Source organism: Sorex araneus, chromosome 8, assembly GCF_027595985.1.
Source record: "Sorex araneus isolate mSorAra2 chromosome 8, mSorAra2.pri, whole genome shotgun sequence".
NCBI lineage: Eukaryota > Metazoa > Chordata > Mammalia > Eulipotyphla > Soricidae > Sorex > Sorex araneus.
In genome coordinates, this window is record NC_073309.1 from 12,997,009 (window position 1) to 13,016,429 (window position 19,421).

The 19,421-nt window shown below is 58.1% G+C and overlaps 1 protein-coding gene across 1 annotated transcript in view; it reads left to right on the top strand.

Moving 5' to 3' along the window:
- RANBP10 (RAN binding protein 10) overlaps nt 1–16,752 on the top strand; it is a 41,112-nt gene extending 24,360 nt beyond the window's left edge. The window contains exons 4-14 of the mRNA XM_055146400.1: nt 1,587–1,754; nt 5,603–5,625; nt 7,148–7,332; nt 9,214–9,326; nt 10,612–10,720; nt 10,829–10,977; nt 11,133–11,337; nt 12,032–12,153; nt 12,782–12,927; nt 13,164–13,275; nt 13,484–16,752. Of these exons, the coding sequence (XP_055002375.1) occupies nt 1,587–1,754; nt 5,603–5,625; nt 7,148–7,332; nt 9,214–9,326; nt 10,612–10,720; nt 10,829–10,977; nt 11,133–11,337; nt 12,032–12,153; nt 12,782–12,927; nt 13,164–13,275; nt 13,484–13,614 (1,463 nt within the window). The 3' untranslated portion in view covers nt 13,615–16,752. The remainder of the gene's footprint in view (nt 1–1,586; nt 1,755–5,602; nt 5,626–7,147; nt 7,333–9,213; nt 9,327–10,611; nt 10,721–10,828; nt 10,978–11,132; nt 11,338–12,031; nt 12,154–12,781; nt 12,928–13,163; nt 13,276–13,483) is intronic.
- Nucleotides 16,753–19,421: the final 2,669 nt, after the last annotated feature.

The following is a 19,421-nucleotide window of genomic DNA, read 5'->3' on the forward strand; positions in this document are numbered from 1 at the left end:
CAGAGGTGCGCAGATTGGGAAGGGAGTAGAGCTGTCCCCACTCTTAGGCAGCGTGTTAAAAAAAATCCTGAAGGTAGGGGCCGGAGCGATAGCACAGCGGGTAGGGCGTTTGCCTTGTACGCGGCTGACCCGGGTTCGATCCCCGGCATCCCATATGGTCCCCCAAGCACCGCCAGGAGTAATTCCTGAGTGCAAAGCCAGGAGTAACCCCTGAGCATCGCTGGGTGTGACCCAAAAAGCAAAAAAAAAAAAAATCCTGAAGGTAACTTCACAAACGCTACCCAAACCAGACTCGTGATTCCATTTTGCATATTCATGTAGTGATCACCAGCCACATGTGTAGTTTTAGTTTTACTGAGGTGAAGCTTAGATGCTAGGCCCAGGGATGGGAGGTAGGTGAGCAGCGGAGTGCTCATCGAGCATATGTGAGACCGTGGGTTCAGTCTCCGGCAGGCAGCACAAACACGCGCACAATTTATGAACCATGAAATACAGCAGAGCCCAGGGGACCAAGTGGCACCCACGATGGAACCCAAATCTGGTGCTGAGTGCTGTCCAGTCTCCTCACCCCTTGACTATCTGAGTAGTCAAAAATTAGAAGCAGGGGCTGGAGCGATAGCACAGCGGGTAGGGCGTTTGCCTTGCACGCGGCCGACCCAGGTTCGAATCCCAGCATCCCATATGGTCCCCTGAGCACCGCCAGGGGTGATTCCTGAGTGCATGAGCCAGGAGTGGTGACCCCTGTGCATCGCCGGGTGTGACCCAAAAAAAGCAAAAAAAAAAAAAATTAGAAGCAGCACTGGGGTGTGTGTAAGGCTGAGTGTGTAGGTTTGAGCCCTCAGCCTGCATCGTTCTCAGGGCTCTGCTGGTTGTGGAATAAAGGAAACAATTCATCATCACCAGCTGGGACTGAATGGACCAACTGTCATACATAGTGGAGCAATAGTGCACGTAACTGTGCCTGTCCTCAGAAGTGTTCTGCCAAGTGAGAGAAGCAGACACGAAATGTCCCGTGTCCTGTGATTCCTTGTACAGGACATTGTGGCGAAGGTTGTTTGTTGTTGTCTGTGAGCATTGCAACCAGGTGTGCGGTCCTAGGGGTACCGGCTACTCCTGGGGACACTCAGGGCACCCTGAGGAGCTGGGATGGGGCCTGGGCCTCCCGCGTGCAGAGCAAACGCTCAGCTCATTGAGTCGTTTCTTGCCTCAGTTGACTTAAGTATGAACTTGTCGAACTGTCTCTTAGGAAACTGAGGGCTGGAGAGAGAGCAGCGGGGAGGGCGCTTGCCTTGCATGCAGCTTACCCGGGTTCCAGCTCTGGCATCCCATTGGTCCCCTGAGCCCACCAGGTGTGATTCCTGAGTGCAGAGCCAGGAGTAAGCCCTGAGCGAACCAAAAAAAAAAGATGAAAGGGAGTCTTACTGCCCTAAGTGAGAGCAACATGTGCCTGCCTCTCACAAGTGGCCTCAGAGGTTAGCATGGCTCCCCGACCCACCCGTGGGGGAGCTCACATGCCAGCCGGGGCGGCGCAGCCGGGTGGGCTTCTGGGACTGCGTGGCTCCTCAGCAGCTGCTCTCTCCCCACAGGTTGGGACAAGCATTCCTACGGCTACCACGGTGACGACGGGCATTCCTTCTGCTCTTCGGGGACCGGCCAGCCCTATGGGCCCACGTTCACAACAGGAGATGTGATTGGCTGCTGCGTCAACCTCATCAATGGCACCTGCTTCTACACCAAGAATGGCCACAGCCTCGGTGGGTGCCCTGGGGACCTTGCAGGGTATGATCCAAGGGCAGGCTGTGAAGCTGGACCAGTCCAGAGCAGAGCCTCTGCTAAGCTCTCGGGGACAGCAGCTTTGCAAGGCCTGAAGAAGGGTGGCAGGCTCACTGCCTCTGTCAGTCCGGCCCTCTAGACTCACCAAGCCTCCCCTGGGTGCTGAGCCAGCGGTGGTGGCTTGGCCTTCATGTCACTGGAGTTTGGGAGCAGAGTTTGGGCTTGGGAGCGATCTGAGGGGCCCTAGGTGGCGGAGAGGGTAGTGGTTGGCCTGCTCTCGACCTAGACCCAGACTTCAGCTGGCCCTTCTGGTGCCCAGTGTGCTGGTTGCAGAGACCTATGACAGATTGGAGTGGGGTGGCTCCAGGCCTCTCCTGCCTGCTGTGGAGTCCCCACCCCTCCACGACAGTCGTGTGTGGTGTGGCTGTGAAGGGTGGGGTCACTGCAGTCGGGACTAGAGGACTCGGTGAGGACTTGGTGGCCTCAGCAGTGGCGATGGTACAGGAAGTCCTGAGAGGCCCAGGGCTGGTCCAGCAGGGCTCCGTGACAGGGGGCTGGCAGATGGTTCTGGTGTCCAGGATCAGGCTCCAGGAGGAGTAGCTGTCAGGGATGATGATGGCCCCTGGGATGATCCCTTGGGAGCAACCCCACAGGCGGGTAGGCAGGATTCAGACTGGAGAGAAAGGGACGTGACTCTGCCGATGCCTGGCCGTGAGGGCCGGCTGCTGTGAGCGCCTTGTCTGAGAGGAGCCGTGGCCAGCGTGGCCTTGAGTTGGTGCCCGACCACTCGGCCTGCTGGCTCGGGTTCACGAAAGTCTCTGATCTTGCGGAACCCAGCTGGCCTGGGCCTGGAAAGGGAGCTGAGCGCGTGACTCGAAAGCCTGCTCCTGGGAAGCCCCTTTCCCCTGACTTAAGCTTTGTTGAAAAATGTGGCTGCCAGGGCGTCTCCAGCAAACTCGGGGAACCTGAGCGGAAAACCAGGTTTCACGGTGCTCAGGCCAAATGGTCAGGAGACAGCTTTCCTCCGAGGGCAGTCGGATGCCGCAGCCCAGAGCGGGCCGTGGAGAGAGCAGCCTAGACACTGCAGAGCTGACCAGGGCGCTGGAGAAATGGGGGGGCACGGCCAGGGGCCGAGGCCAGGGCTCAGGTTAGCTCCTCCCTCCTGCTCTGCCCTTGCACTCCAGAACTCCAGGCTCTCCTGCCCCCAGAGTCCCAGGTGCCGTGGGGGTCTCTCACTTTCTCCTGCTGCCTCCTGCGCTGGCCCCTGCCCTGCTCACAGCCTCTACTTGTTTTGGAACTGTACCTGCCGTGATGTGTCTCCTGTGCACCTGCCCTTACTGCTCTGGGCGCTGGGTGTGAGCCATCAAATTACCCAGGTCTATAATGCCGGCCTAGGCCCTCTCACAGTCTCTACAAACTCCTCACCCCCTGCTTTTTTGCTGTGTGTAAACCTGTGTGGGGCCTGCCAACATCTTTCAAGGCCTGCCTTGTCCTATCTCAGCTGTGTAGCATGCTTTTGAGCATTATGTGAATTTATAGTCTGATGAGTGTGCTTCTGTTTTCATAGAGCTACAGATAAAAATGAAAGGGGGTCTGGGATTTGAGCCTTTTAGCCTATAGTTGTTTTTGTTTAGGTGGATACCAGTGATTTAAGAATGACCATAATGTGGCTGGAGCAGTAGTACAGTGGGTAGGGCATTTGCCTTCCATGTGGCCGACCGGGGTTCAATCCCCAGCATACCATGTGGTTCCCTGAGCATCCTGAGTGCAGAGCCAGGAGCAAGCCCTGAGCATTGCCGGGTGTGGCCAAACCCCCCCCCACCACCACCAAAAAAAAATCATCATAGTTTTGGGGACCAGAAAGAGCCCCCACAAAGGTCTGGAACTCCTGCTTTGCTTCTGGAAGGCTTGGGTTTGATCCCTGCTACTGCAGGGTCTCCTCAGTACCACCAGGACTGCCCCCAGCCCCCTCCAAGCAACTGGTTTGGAGGCCATGCCTGGTAGTGCTTAGGTCATACTCCTGGCTCTGTGCTCAGGGATCACTTCTGGTGTGCTTCAGGGGATCTTTTGGGGTGTGGGGGATTGAGCCTGTGTGCACAGCAAGTGCCTTACCTGCTGTCCTCTTGCTCCAGCCCGCCAACCCCCAGCTCCTCTCGGGAGTAGTCCCCAAGCTGTGAATAGTAGTAGTAGTCCCCGAGCAAACCTGAATTATGTTCCTTTGAAGCTTGGGTGTGTCCATGGGCCATTACTGAAGCCTTCCCAGAAAGTGGACATGGCGAGTCCCCCTCAGTCCTAGAATACAGTGTAATAGGAAGGTGATGAACTTGGAGTTGGGGCTTCCTTGATGAAATTTTTTTTATTTCCTTTTTTGGGGGGTCACACCCGGCTTTGCACAGGGGTTACTCCTGTCTTTGCACTCAGGAATCATTCCTGGCGGTGCTGGGGGACCATATGGGATGCTGGGAATTGAACCCAGGTCACCCATGTGCAAGGCAAATGCCCTACCCGCTGTACTATCGCTCCAGCCCCTTAGTGAGATTTTTTTTTTTTTTTTTTTTTTTTTTGCTTTTTGGGTCACACCAGCGATGCTCAGGGGTTGCTCCTGGCTCTGCACTCAGGAATTACTCCTGGCAGTGCTTGGGGGACCATATGGGATGCCAGGGATCAAACCCGGGTTGGCCGCGTGCAAGGCAAACGCCCTACCCGCTGTGCTATCGCTCCGGCCCCCTTTAGTGAGATTCTTAATGACCCTCTTTCCTTCCCACTAGCTGCTGGGGCTTCAGCTTCCTTTGTGGCGCAAATAAATCTACACTCATGCTCTCTGACTACCAAGGTCATAGCCCTCCCCGGTGTGCCGGTGTCGCTGCAAGTTGCAGACCTGGTGGCACGTTGAAGGCCAGGCTGGTGGTGCTCCGTGCCAGACGCGGTGCATGACTCTTGGGGGTGTCAGCAGATCCGTGACAGGAGGGTGGAGGAGCCCTACAGGCCTGTGTGCTCCCACGGGGTCTTGTCCCCTCAGCCTCACTGTCCCCTGACCTAGGTCTGCTTGGCTCAGGGTACTTGCAGCCAGTAAGTCTGAATGTCCTGTTTCTTCGCCTGGGCCTGCTGGTCCCCTCACTGTCCCCAAGATTGGGGCAGGGGGCAAGTGTTGTCCTTGCTCGTGTAGCAGGGGCTGAAGAAGCGTCTTTCCTCACCCTCCTGGAAGCGTCCCAAGGCTGTGTTCTTCCCGAGTGCTGTTGTGGTGGAGAGCGAGGCCAGCCCAGCTGCAGCCGGCTTGGACTGTGCCACAGCCTGGGCAGTCTCCACGGCCCCTTTCCTCGGAGAGGTTGGCGGACGTGTCAGAGGTCACGCCACAGACGACACCTGGACTCCCCGGCTGGCTGCAGGGTTCCTGGGCACCCGTGGGAGCCGCGAGGCCGGCTGCCCTGCAGGCCTGCAGTGTGGATGCCGGGCTTCAGGCACCCCCATCTCCCTTCTGCCAGCCGCTGTGTGTGGGCTCAGGAGTGGGGGGCGGGGGTCAGTCAGGGAGCTCATGAGGCAGAGGATACATGGTCTCTCGGGGCTCTTGGTGTTTCCATCTTGAATGGAGTCGGAGGGCCGGGGCGCTCATTCAGGGGGGAGATGCCACCGTGTGCAAGGCCGTCAGCGTGTCCTCAGCACCCGGGGACCTTAGTAAACCAGTGTTAAATAGTCTGCCCCTGTCAGGGTTATTCTGAGGAGAAACTGGTTGCCGGTAAGACACTGAGCCCTGAGCCACCTGTTGGGACGGCTCTGGGGCCCACAGACCCAGGAGGCCGCGTAACCTGAGAACTGCTCTTTCCCTCCACAGGCATAGCCTTCACAGACCTTCCGGTGAGTTCTCTTGCTCCCCAGCCCACCCCACCCCCCGCTCTGGGCTTCTGGGGGCTGAGGGGGCCGGGGGCGTGGTGGGGCCTGCAGGAGCCGCGGGTGCGCGCTTCGCGGTCCCCTGGAGGGCACCGGGAGAGGGTTCCTGCTGGCCTTCCTGTCTGTCCAGCACCAAGCCCTGCTCTTCCTCCTTGGCTCTTCACAGGTGACAGCCACTGGTGACCTTTCCAAAGGCCACTGTGAGGCTGCCTGGTGCAGCTGGTCTGAACCAGCTCTGTGAGGCTTGCAGGCAGCAGACCGGGGGGCAGAGAGTGGCTCCAGAGCTCCTAGGGAGCTTGGCACTGGCCATGGCCTTCAGAGACCCTGAGGAAGGCCAGTCCCTAGGGGACAGAGCCTGACCACACAGTTTGTCCCCGGGCGGACGAGGTGAGCTCTGGGGGTGTTTCCTGTCCTCGAGAGGGTGAGGTTTCCTGCTGGCTGAGTGTAGGCGCCTCCTCACCCTCTGTGCCCCCACCACCAGCCCCAGCCCGTGCCGGGCTCCCCACTTCCCATGAGGCTGGCCCCTGTGGCTTGTGGGTTCCGGGAGGGTTCTGGTTGGGGGAGGCTGGCTGCTCTGTGGGGTCCCGGCACCCCTGCCTTGCCTGAGGAAATGTCCTTATGGTCGGAAGAGCCTTCTGGAGGTCAGGGTTCTGTCTCAGGGCGGAGTCCTTCCCTCCTCCCAGAGACCCCCAGGAGGGGCCATGGTCGTAGCAAAGGGCAGCACGGAGTTGGGAGGGTGCTGGGCTGGGCAGCAAGGCACCAGGGGACAGAGTGGAGGGCCAAGGGTGGGGGCAGTGCTAGTCAGGGAAGGCTTGCGGGAGGAGGTGGGCTTTGCCTACAGCTGGAGAGGGGAAAGGAAGTGTGCAGCCTCGTGCATTCTGTTTTGAGGCCATACCCAGCAGTGCTCAAGGCTTATTCCCGGCAAGGCCTGGGAACCTGTCTGGGTTGCCAGGAATTGAACCTGCGTCCCCATATCACTGTGCTGCCTCTCCGGCCCCTGGGAGAGGCAGCACATGTCAGAGGGTTGGAGGTGGGAGCAGGGTCTAGGGGGCGCTGGGATTTGGGGGAGCAGGCTAGTGAGACTCCAGGCAGTAGCGGTGGGGACTGGGGGCCCAGGGCGCAGGGTGGCCTGATTGTGGCAGGGAGTAGGCGTGCCCTCGGCTTTCCCCCTTTTGTGTCCTCCAGCCCTTGCAGCCCCTCAGGGACTTCTTTGTGCAGAGGGATCCTGGTTCTGGGTGTTTCTGAGGAGCCCTTCCAGCCCTGACCTGTCCCAGCGGTGGGGGGCGAGGGCTTTGGGGACTCAGGGGCCTCCTACACAGGGCAGGTGACTGCGTGTTGCCCTTGACTTGACCTTTCTTGGGCTCATTCCCTTGGGAAGAGGGTTTCAGATGGGGGCAGGACAGAGCCTCGGCCTGGCCGTCTCCCCTCTGCACGGCGGGAGGGAGCGGGGTCGCCTTCGGGCCCCACTGACTGTCCCTCTCCTCCTCAGGCCAACCTCTACCCCACCGTAGGCCTGCAGACACCCGGGGAGATCGTGGATGCCAACTTCGGGCAGCAGCCCTTCCTGTTCGACATTGAGGACTACATGCGGGAATGGCGCGCCAAGGTGCAGGGCACGGTGCACTGCTTCCCCATCGGTGCCCGGCTCGGCGAGTGGCAGGCGGTGCTGCAGAAGTGAGTGCCCCCGCCCCGCCGCCTCGCCATACCCCCTCCCTGTTTGGCCCCAGGTGCTGCTAAGGCCAGTGGGGAGTGCTCCTTCTGGGAAGCACTGCGGGTACCTCCTGCCTCCTCCCCAGAGGGTCAGTGAGCCCTGGGCGTCAATCCCTGCCAGGCAGGCCTCCATCTCCAGCCCTGGGGGCCCATCCTCTGCATACTTTGACTTTTCCCCCAAGGGACCATCCGTCATGGCCTGAGGTCACCTCTCGGGGCAGTGTCTAGCTGATGGCCACACCAGTGGTGCAGGCAGAGTCCTCCTGCCTCCTGACTGATACTTCAGAGACTGTCCCAGATGCCTTTGTTAGCATCGCAGGGGGAGCCCGGGTCTGGGTCTCTCCCACCCAGCAGCCACCTGTGCCAGCTCTGTCAGGAAGTGGGGTGACCTGTGTGTCCAGCTTCTAAGGTTGGGCCGAGCTTCCACTGGATCTGGCTGTATACTGCCTTCAAAAACCCAGGGCCTTGGCTAGGGTGCACACTGAGGGGTTGTGGGGGTTTGCCCGGTGGTCAGACCCTTCTCAGCAACTGCAGCTTGCTCCCCGCTTGTTCCCAGCCCCCCTGACTAATGGGTTCTTCCTCAGAGGGTCAGCACTGTGCCTGTCCCCTGGCAAGGAAGGTTGGGGCCACCCTGGGGCACTGGTCACAGAGCAGGACCGAGCTCCCGGTGTGTTTGCTGGCGTGTGTGTGTCCATTCTTGTGCCCACATATGCATCTGGAGTGTTTACCAAGATTCCATCAAACGTGTGTCCTGTGATTTCACATAATGTCCCCTTGTGAGCACGCTCAGCTGCTTGGCGTAGCATGGAGACACCAGCCCCTCACTGACTTTCCTCTCGGGTGTTTGCGAAGATATAGGCTATTTACCTTAGTAATTTTCATATTTGAGGTTATTTTAGGGGGCCACAAAAAATAGTACAGGGGTTAAGGTGCTTGCCTTGCATGCAGCTGAATCCTGTTTGATTCCTGACGCCACATGTGGTTCTACAGGCGCCATTAGAATTTGACCCCTGAGCATAGAGCCAGGAATAGCCCCTGAGTATTGCCAGGAATGAACCAATCTCCCCCAGTAGCCACCCCCCGCCATGGGGAAAAAGAAACCAATGCAAACCTCAGGGAGTTTGCTTGAGTGCCTCGCATGGGTGAGGCCTTGGGTTCAGTTCACAGCATTGCTGTCCCTTCCCCCCAGCACTGCCAGGGGAGGTCCTGTTGGAGGTGGCCCCTATTCAAAATAGACATGAGTGAATGCACAGCTGAACGTCCCTGCCTGCCCCATGCCAGCCCGCACTTACTCAGGTTGGGCAATTATAGTAATGACCTCAGACCCTCGACACACCAGGTATTCACTCTGTCGGCACTGATATGGGGCTCTCACACATGTGCTTCTGCTACTCCCTGGATGGACTCCAAAAATTGTGCTCCTGGGGGCCGTGTTTTCTTGGGGCTTTGTTTTGTGGTGGGTCGGCCCCCAGCTCTCCTGCGCTGAGGTTCTCCCGGGGAGCAGAGTGGGAGGCTCGCACGTGGCGCAGGCAGCTGCCACACCACCTGCTTGGCTGCTGTCCCGGGGCCCAGCTCAGACGGGCGGCCCTCCCTGGGCCTGTGTGGGCAGTCGGGAAGGCGGGTTCCTGTGTGGGCATGTCTGCTGCCATGCCTGCCCATGGGTGGGCAGCTTCTCCCAGAGAGGGTGTGAGTGCGAGCATGGGTCACCCGCATACCCAGGGTGGGGTTGCGTTCTGTGTCTGTCCCTGAGTTCTCAGTCCGGTGGAGGGGAGACCCTCTGTCCCCATCTGGTGGCAAAGAGAAGTGCGGTTCTTGAGGTCACCGTGAGTATTTCCTTTTTTCTAGCATGGTCTCCTCTTACCTGGTGCACCATGGGTATTGTGCCACAGCCACGGCCTTTGCCCGAATGACTGAGACCCCGATTCAGGAAGAACAAGCCTCCATAAAGAACAGACAAAGTAAGCTTGATTCCGTTTCCCTCCTCCTTCCCCCCTTCCTTGGTCTTGACTCTACGCCCTGACTTTGGCCACCCTGGGGTAAGCAGGCAGGAGTCCATCCGCTCTAGGCCAGGGGACTGGCCCGCAGCCTCAGCCCCAGGCCTCGCCCCTGCGCTCTTGCAAGACGGCACTGTTGCGGGGGCTGTCACGCAGTCTCCCTCACAACTGCCCCCCGCTCCTTACGCCCGTTTCCTTCCCTGTGGTTCTGAATCCTACTCGTCCTCTGAGCCTGGGCCTGGAAGGGCAGCGTGAAGCCCTGCCTCGCCAGCGTGGACTCCGGCTGCGCCATCGTGCGTGTTCCAGCCGGGAGGAGCCCAGCCGTGGGCAGCAGCATGGAAGCACAGGCTCAGCGCCTGTCGGGGTGGCCCGCTCTGCTCCTCACTTCCGGGAGCCCTGTTCCTCCTGAGTCCCCACTGTTCAGCGCTCACGAGGCGGCCGGAGAGCAGGGATGCGTGTGGTGCGTGTGTGTGCCTGTGTGCACCTGCTTGTGCGTCTCTCAGCCCGCTGTCTGTGTGTGTGCACGTGTGTGCGTCTGGGTCTTTCAGAGAAGCTGCGTCCGGATATGGAACCCATGATGGTAGGGCCTCAGACCCAGAAGGCCCACCTACCAGGAAGTCACAGGCCCAAGGGCAATTGTCCTCAGAGATGGCAGTGTGACGAGGGGGCGTCCTCAGTAGGGAGCCCAGAGACCAGCCCATTCCCATCGGAGGCCAGGGGAGAAGGAAGTTCTGTGGGAAGTGGAGTTCGCAGGGCCACCAAGCTCCCTGGGCCCCCAGGTCCTGCTCCCACTGCCTAGGCTTCTCTGCCCACCATGTGTCACAAGAGCCAGACTCCAGGATGACCCCATGGTCATGGGCTGAGAACCCCTTCCTGTGTCCCCCTCATTGTTAAAACCTCCCACACATTTGGTTTATGATGGGTTGGCTAGCCCTGTTGGGTTTGGGTTTTGGTTTTGTTTTGGGACCACACCTGGCGATGCTCAGGGCTTATTCCTTCCTCTGCGCTCAGGAATTACTCCTGGTGGTGCTCAGGGGGCCTTTTGGGAGGCCGGGGATTGAACCTGGTTCGGCCGTGTGCAAGGCAAACACCTTACCTGCTGTACTATTGCTCTGGCCCGATTCTTTTTTCAGCCTTTCCTGTGAGCATCTCAGCCGCCTCTCCGAGCCATTTGCCTGTGTTCCGGCCCTGGGCGCAGCCCCTGGCTTTGGGGATGGTCTGGCTCACTGCCCTGTTCTTGCCCCTGCAGAGATCCAGAAGCTGGTGCTGGAGGGGCGTGTGGGCGAGGCCATCGAGACCACGCAGCGCTTCTACCCGGGGCTGCTGGAGCACAATCCCAACCTGCTCTTCATGCTCAAGTAAGTTTGGGGAACCAGCACCTTCCCCCTGGTCCGGCCCCTCAGCTGGTGGTGGGAACAGACAACCCCGACCGAGCCCAGAGCACCGCCGCTCTGCTCCCTCTGCAGGTGCCGCCAGTTTGTGGAGATGGTGAATGGGACCGACAGTGAGGTCCGCAGCCTGAGCTCCCGAAGCCCCAAGTCCCAGGACAGCTACCCCGGCTCCCCCAGCCTCAGCCCCCGCCACGGCCCCAGTAGTTCCCACATGCACAACACAGGTGAGCCGCTCTCCGGAGGGCTCTGGGGACAACGGGTGTGAGAGGAGCACCCCGGCCCGCCTCCCCGGGCTGGACTCAGGACTCACTGCTGGGCTTATCCCTGGGGCCCTGCCTGATGCACGCCACCCACCTTCTCACGATCCCCCAACTTCCAGGAGCGGACAGTCCCAGCTGTAGCAATGGCATCGTGTCCACCAAGAGCAAACAGAACCACAGTAAATACCCCGCGCCCAGCTCCTCGTCCTCTTCCTCTTCCTCCTCGTCTTCCTCGTCCCCATCGTCTGTCAATTACTCCGAGTCCAATTCGACAGATTCCACCAAGTCTCAGCCACACAGCAGCACCAGTAACCAGGAGACCAGGTACCTGTGCCACACTGCTTCTTGCTTGCTCCTGCGTCTGCCCCCTGAGTCTGCCCCGCACCCCCCACCCCATCCCATAGCTGAGCCTGGATCAGTGGCTGCTGCTGGCCAACCATGGGCTGATTGAGTCTCCACTTGCCACAGGCCCGGCCTTCTGCAGTAGTGCAGAGAAAGGCAGGCGGAGAATGTGGTCTTCTCCAGGGGAAGCCCAGGTTCTGTTCACAAGAGTCTTCCTAGCCGAGCCTGGCTGCTGGGGATGCAGACTGCATGTTGTGGTGGTCATCTGCCACTGCTCGGCCTGCCTCGAGCTGACATCTAGAGATGCTCGTTGGGGCTCATAAATCCTACCTTTGGGAATGAAGGGGTGGGGGAAAGGGGTTGCTGATTGGGTCTGGGAGGAAGCCCCCAGGGAGGGGAAGTCACAGCAGCATGGGAACAAAAGTGAGAATCAGGGGCCGGAACCACAGTACATTTGTCTTGCATTTGTCTGACCAAGGTTTGATCACTGGTACCCTATATGACCCCTGAGCATCGTCAGGTATGGTCTCCCCCCACAAAAAAAAAAAAGTGAGAATCAGGTGACGGGCCAGCTGCATCACTGGTGTCCCAGTAGTCAGATGTGGAGCCAGAGCCTGCCTGGGGTGCAGGCAGGGGCTGCTCTGGGGCTGAGTTGGACCCATTGCTCTCTCCGCAGCGACAGTGAGATGGAGATGGAGGCGGAGCATTACCCCAACGGCGTCCTGGAGAGCATGTCCACCCGCATCGTCAATGGTGCCTACAAGCACGAGGACCTGCACACGGACGAATCCAGCATGGGTAAGGGCCCCAGTCTGCACGGCTTCCAAGGGCGCTGCTCAGTCTGGATGCCCTCTGACATTATGGGCAGTTAGTGGCAGCTCTGGGCACCCTACTATTTCCCCTCTGATCCCCCCAGTCATCCAGGAGTGGGCATCTGAGGTGGGAGGCCCAGGTGCACTGCTGAGCCCAGGTCTGTGTTGGAGGCCACAGGGCACAGGGATGAGAACACAGTGGGGAAGGTGTTTGCCTCGCAGACCTGGGCTGGATCCCCGGCACCCCATTTGGTCCCCCAACATCACCAGGAGTGATTCCTAAGTGCAGACCCTGGAGTAAGCCTTGAACACCGCTGAATGTGGCCCAGAAACCATGCACACAAAAAGGATTGGACATTCTGGGCGCACCCAGGGGCAAGGGCCAGTATGGAGCAGGAAAGGTGCTGAGGCCGGTGGCTCTGCTTGCCCGCGTGCCCCTCAGCTGTGAAGAGACCCCCTCAAAGGGGTGAGCCTCATTGCCAGGACCAGGGCCCTCGAGAAAAGGGGCTGCTGGCGGGATTCCTGATCTCCTTCTCCATGGCATGTTCTTTTGGGGGCTGTCTGCCGCCCTCCCCCGTCTCCCCTCACCTGCCTGACTTGTCCTCTGTGTGCAGACGATGGGCACCCTCGGCGGCAGCTCTGCGGGGGCAATCAGGCTGCCACGGAGAGGATCATTCTGTTCGGCCGGGAGCTGCAGGCGCTGAGCGAGCAGCTGGGCCGAGAGTACGGCAAGAACTTGGCCCACGCTGAGATGCTGCAGGTACGGGTGAGGCAGGCCCGCACACAGCAGGGGCCCACGGGTGAGGAGGAGGAGGCTGCCGTGCTGGGACACCCGAGCAGGCCCCATCAAGTCTGCAGATGGGGATGTCCCTCTTTTCCTGGGCTCTGGACAGAGGCTGTCATCAGGGTGTATGGCACCCTCGGTGGGTCCCATGCACAAGCACCCTGTGCCCCCTGGGCACCACTGTCCTTTCAGAAGTGCCTTCCTGTCTCTAGGATGCTTTTAGCCTGCTGGCATACTCGGATCCCTGGAGCTGCCCCGTGGGCCAGCAGCTGGACCCCATCCAGAGGGAGCCAGTGTGCGCTGCTCTCAACAGCGCTATCTTAGGTGAGTGCCTGCCCCCACACAGACCGGCCCGAGCTGCGGGGTGGGAGGCCCTCGCTCTCCTTCTGCCCTGACATCCTGAATCAGGCCAGTGGCTCAGCGCACTGCTCTCAGGGCGGTCCCCGTAGGGCCTCGAACACCAGTCCGCCTCCACCCGAGCCCTCACTCCCGCAGCAGGCAGTGCGCTGACCCGGCCTGTTCTCCTCCACAGAGTCTCAGAACCTGCCAAAGCAGCCCCCTCTGATGCTCGCCCTGGGCCAGGCATCGGAGTGTCTCCGGCTCATGGCCCGAGCGGGCCTGGGATCTTGCTCCTTTGCCAGAGTCGATGACTACTTGCACTAGCTGACCACGCTGGCTGGCCCCGCCGGGCCCCCTCGGCCTCAGGGCTGGAGCCGCCCCTGCCCTCCACAGGCACCTGGTGCAGGGACCTGGAAGCCATGGGCAGAATTCACTCCTCCTGCCTGTCCCCTCGTCCTCCCGTCCTCTCTGTCCCCTGCCTCCTCCTGTCCCCTCTGTCCCCTCCTTCCTCCTATCACCTTCCTTCCTCTGCTTCTCTCCTTCCTTCCTTCCATCCATCCTCGGTCTCTGTTCCCTTCGCGTGCAGTGGCCTGTGACACAGTATTGGCTGGTTACTCTCATGTAGCGCCTTCTACTTTGAAAGGGGGTTTTGTTTTGAGGAGGGGCTTGGGTTTTTAAATCTTTCTTTTTTTTTCTCCTTCTGACTGAGCCACCAGTATTTATCTCTGGAGAGTTTGTGCTGAGCTGGTTTCTGCTAATTTAGTGATGAAGCCTATCCAAGTTGGTGATAGCTTATTATTTTCATAAATAAAAAAATGAGATTATATATATAAATCTATATATTAAGAAGAAAAAAAAAAAGACAGTATTTATCGTAGTGTTAGTGGTCCTGCACCTCTGGGTGAGGCCGTCCAGACACCCTATGTTTTGAGTCCAACTCATTAAAGAAGAATGATCTCTGTCACCTCAGCCAAATGATTTGTTTATTTCAGACTCTTTCCCCTTCATTGAGCCACAGGCCCATCCACAGCCCGGGGAAGCCACATAGGCGTTGGGGGGCTCTGTGGTAGGCAGGTGAGGCCAAAGCTGGTTTGCAGTTTCCCAGAAGCGCAGGAAGCTGGACCGAGCAGGAACTGTGGGGCCAGTGGAGGGACGCGGCGGCCCAGGGCTGTGTAAGGGAGTGGAGGGTCCTTAGCCAGCACGCTGTCTGCCGCTCTTCCCCGCCTCGCTCCTCTGTCTCTTCCCCTCCACATCCTGCCTCCCCTCGTTGTTAAGATGGCCAAATAATCCAGTTACTTTCCTCTGATTGCCTGGAAACTACCTGCCTTTACCCCGAGAGCTGCTGTGTTTCCGGCCACGGCGAGGACAGCGCCCATCCCAGGACACAGGCCCTTGAGTCCGGGGCTGCCTCCTTCCTGCCCTCGTCGTCGTCACCCCTACCCGGCTCGGACGGAGGCGGTACTTGCTTTGGAGCAGCTCGGAACTGGGGGAGGCAGACTCTTGGGCCCCCTGTTGGTGGCCTGGCTGGAGTCCTGGACTCGAGGGGCCAGACCGTCACTGCAGCTGACCACTCTTAAGAAAGACAATGATGAATATTTGCTGACCTGAAGACGGGACCGCGTGGGCTTTCCCACTGTCCGGCAGGCTTTTCACGTGGATCCTTGGAGCCGGGACAGACACGTTCCTGGCACTGCCATCAGGGAATTGGGAGAGGAGGAGCCGAGATGGCTGCCGGGACCTGGTCGGACCAGCTGTGGAGAGGACTGACTGTCCGAGAGAGGAAGTGGAGGCTCCCCATCCCGAGCAGCCCCGGGGGCGCTGGAGCGCCCACCCCTTCTGCTCCCCCGGGGAGGCATATACAGACTGCCCCGGTGAAGGGAGACTGAGTCAGTAGTTCAACTTCTAGGCCCTGGAGCGAGGCGAGCTCTTGTATCAGAAGACACCGGAAAAGTTGGTGGGGGCTAAGGTTGGACAGCACGAGGCATGCTGGCATCAGACTGACTGCTGGTGAGCGCCTCAGGCCTTGGCCCCGACCAGGGCACCAGCTGGCAGCCCCTAGCCCGTGGCCCATCACGTGGTGTCCTGTCAGTAAATGCTCCCTCACCCAGAGGCGCAGAACATCAGGCTGTCGTAGCACTGGCCTGAGCAGGATGGGGAACGAGAACTGCAGGCATTTGTAGCGGGACTAGGGTTCGGAGAACACGTACCCCACACCAACCCCCCCCTTCCTTTTATAGAGAAAGAAGCAGTTCCAGGAGATTATGTGACTTGGCCAAAGTCACACAGCAAAATAGTGGCAGAGCTGGAACTGACCTCACCCCTGTGGGTTGGGCAATCCTGTTCCGTCCACGCGCAGGACGGTGGTCTGAGGGTCAGACTGATGAGGCCCCCGACAGTGTCGGGGCTGGGGCCGGACTTCTGGGCTTGGTTTGTGGAGCGGCTGAGAGAGGGCCCAGGAGGGCTCGGGACTGCCGTGTGCTGCTTGGGGTTGGGTGTCCGCCTGGCTCACATTCAGTTCCCATGGCCACCTCCCCATTTTCTGTGCCTTATCTCACTGTTTCAGCTGAGTCCAAGTTGTTTACTCTGTTCCTCTCCAGAGGGGCTCTCGGTCCCAGTGGGCCAGCTTACCTTTGGGACATAAGCCTTTGCCCCGCGCGCCGTGGAGAGGACTAAAACCAAGCTGCTTGAGCCCACTGTCTTGCTGTTAAGTCTCATCAGCCGGGTGTGGCTGCCAGTTGGAGTTACCCGCGTTACCACCTACTACAGGCTTCCAGAGCCTTGAGAGGGGGTGGCTGGGAGGGCTCTGGAGGGCTGGATCTGACCTGTGGGGGCAGCAACACTTGCCTCTGGTGGGTTCTCCAGACCAGGGGAAGCAGCTTTCCCTCTCTACCTTTTCCCTTGGGGCGCCAAAGGGTCTCTCCAGGCAGAGCATGCAAAGAAAGCCAGAACCCCTGATCCATGTGGCTCTGTGATGGTCAGAACAGGGACACCCAAGAGATGAAGAGGTGGGGACTGTCTGCACCCAGCACCTCCCTCCCCCTTAAGCACAAAGAAGATGAGGCAGAGAACTGTCAGAGCTGCAGGTTCCTTTGGTTGCTCACAACTCAGGTATGCATGCCGTGTGGCAGCCGGCCAGCAGGGGCCATGTGCCTGCCAGCCCCAGCTCCGGGAGCTGGGAGCCAGGACCCAGCTGGGCTCTGGCTGCCCCAGGCGCCGCCTCTGCAGAGGGCTCCTCCATTCACGACCACAGCTGAGACAGACATCCCCCCCCCAGCGCGTGCACACTGGTTCTGCCCGTGTCCTTGCAAGTCCATACTTGGCATTAGCATGAAACTTGTGGGCATGGGAGAGCTTAGAATTCTAACACAAAACATCCTATGAAATTGTACTTGAGATAAAAAAAAAAAAATTCCTGTTGTATTTTGACAGAATTATTTTTATTAAAATACACGTCCATGGGCAGTCCTGAGTGTCTTGTTTTTGGTCTTGGTAGGGGTGGCATCCCCTGGGTGGCACACAGTCCTGGAGGTATTGGCCTCTGCTCAGCCTACCTCTGGAGTGTCCAGGCCTGAAGTTAGGACCATCAAAATCTCAGGTGTTTGCAGAATCCCCCAAGAGTTTTGCAAACTTCCAGCACTTAAGCTGCCTTGCTGTTCTTGCCCCCAAAGAGCTTTCCTCTTAGACAAGTAGCAAATTTAACTTAAGAGTTGAGCCTTCCCACCATCAAAAGAAGACTTTGGGGGCAGGAGCGATAGCAGAGCGGGTAGGGCGTTTGCCTTGCATGTGAGCAACCTGGGTTCGATTCCCAGCATCCCATATGGTCCCCTGAGCACTGCCAGGAGTAATTCCTGAGTGCAGAGCCAGGAGTTACCCCTATGCATTGCCAGGTGTGACCCAAAAAGCAAAAAAAAAAAAAATAAAAAAAAAATAAATTTCTAATACTTCCCAAATCCATTACCCTAAATAGGAGAATCAGAGCTTGGGTAGGGGGTGGATAGGGGAGGGAGCCACTGAAGTAAGCTCGCCAGTCTGGAAAGAAAGAGCCTATATTGATTCCTAGTTCCTGCTCGTTACTAACTGGTGTCTCTGGAAATTCTCAACCTCAGTTTCTCTATCTTTAAAATGTTAATCCTGGGCTGGGGCGACAGTATAGCAGATAGGACTGACCCAGATTCGATCCCCAGCACCCATATCATTTCCTGAGTCCCATCAGGACTGATCGCTGGGCAAGGAGTAAGCACTGAGTCCCCCAGGTGCTTCCCCAAAACCAACCAACCAAGTGCAGTTAATTCTCCCCTGTAGGGGTAGAGAATTGGAGCATACACTGCGAGGGCAGCCCGTGGCACGGGCTCAGAGCAAGTGAGTGCCTCCATTAGCATGTTCCCTGGTGCGTGTCCAGTGCCAGACCATCTCCTATCCCTTCTGAAACCAAGGTTTCAGAAAGTTCCAAGAGAGGAGGCCAATGCCTCCTGCTGGTGGGACCAAGGAGAGAATGGAGGCTAGGAGGCAGCTGCGGTAGCCCAGACGGCAGGTTTGAGAAAGATGAAGAGATAAGTGTCTGAACAGCAGGATGTGAGGGAGATGGGAGAAGCAAAGACAACAAATACAGGTTCTGGGTTTGTAGTGACAAGATGGAAAAGGGGACCACAAGATAATACAGGGGACAGAAAAGAAAAGGGGTGACTAGATGTCCCTGGAGAGCATGTGGAAGCCTAACAGACGGGCTACCTGGCACCAGAGCAGGGGAACTGTGGAGTGTCTATGGGGAGCACGGCCAGCCAGCTCCTTGAAAACTCTGAAAATGTGCTTTGAAGCCAGCACGTTCCAAATCCACATTACTCTGTAGGATGCTTCACAACACAGTGCGTATCCCAGGACGACTGACTACAGAACTCAGGTAAGAGAATGGAGGGAAGAATGAAGTAATAGATTAAGCACTTAAAAGTTCTCTTTTGGGGCTGGAGCAATAGCACATCGGGTAGGGTGTTTGCCTTGCACGTGGCCGACCCGGGTTCGATTCCCAGCATCCCATATGGTCCCCTGAGCACCGCCAGGGGTAATTCCTGAGTGCAGAGCCAGGAGTGACGCTCTGTGCATGGCCAGGTGTGACCCAAAAAGAAAAAAAAAGTTTTCTTTCTATGAAGCCAGAGATTTCATTTCCTCTAGAATTTCTCACCTGGAATGATTTTACATCCCCCCTGCCCCTCACCATTGAACAGTAGGCGATGTCTGAAGATGTTTTGGTAGTAACAAGTGAGGTGCTCCTGGAATCTAGTGAAGTGAGGTCAAAGAGGCAGCCGAAACATACTTTATTGCATGGGATTTGCGCCCCATAACACAAAATTAACATTGCTGAGAAACCTGCTCTAGATGAAATGCTAACAAGAAGAGAACAAATACATTTTATTTTTTAGGCTTAACACCCGGCGTTGCTCAGGGGTTACTCTGAGCAGGAGTAACCTAGCTCTGCCATTACTCCTGGCGGTGCTCGGGAACCATATGGGATGGATGCTGGGGACTGAACCCCGGTTGGCAAGGCAAATGCCCTACCGGCTGTACTATCTCTCCGGCCCCAGAACAAGCACATTTTAAATTCTGCCATTCCACCTGGTTGGTCCACATTCCGAGAAGGAACCCCCACCAGAAGATGGGGTTAGCAGTTTCGCACCATTCACCGAGCTTTCACGGTGGCCGGAAGTCTTACCTCCTCTGCCAGGCAGGATGGCTGCTTGCCAGCAGGTCTCGGTGGCAACTACCTCAGCTCAAGAGAAATGTCTCATCACAGGCTGCCTTGAAAAGAGGACAGGGACATCCTCCTAATGCTACTGGAGCAGGGGTTCAGACAGGCAGAGGTGCGGGTTCCCCATGCAGAAATCGCCCCAAGCACACATTTCCAACACAGCCTGTTACAGACTTACAGGTTTTACTCTACTAGGGAGCTGCCTGGAGGTACTTAAGGGCTATCTTGCAAAACGGTATTGACATGGACAGGTGGGGAGCGGAAGGGAAGGGGCAGAGGTTTTGGTAAAGAGATCAAGAGGACCCAGAGGACCGAACGCAGAAAACCGAAGGGCCGTGACATCTAAAGACCAACCAGCATGCAACGGGAAAGGAGCCAGACAAGCACCTCG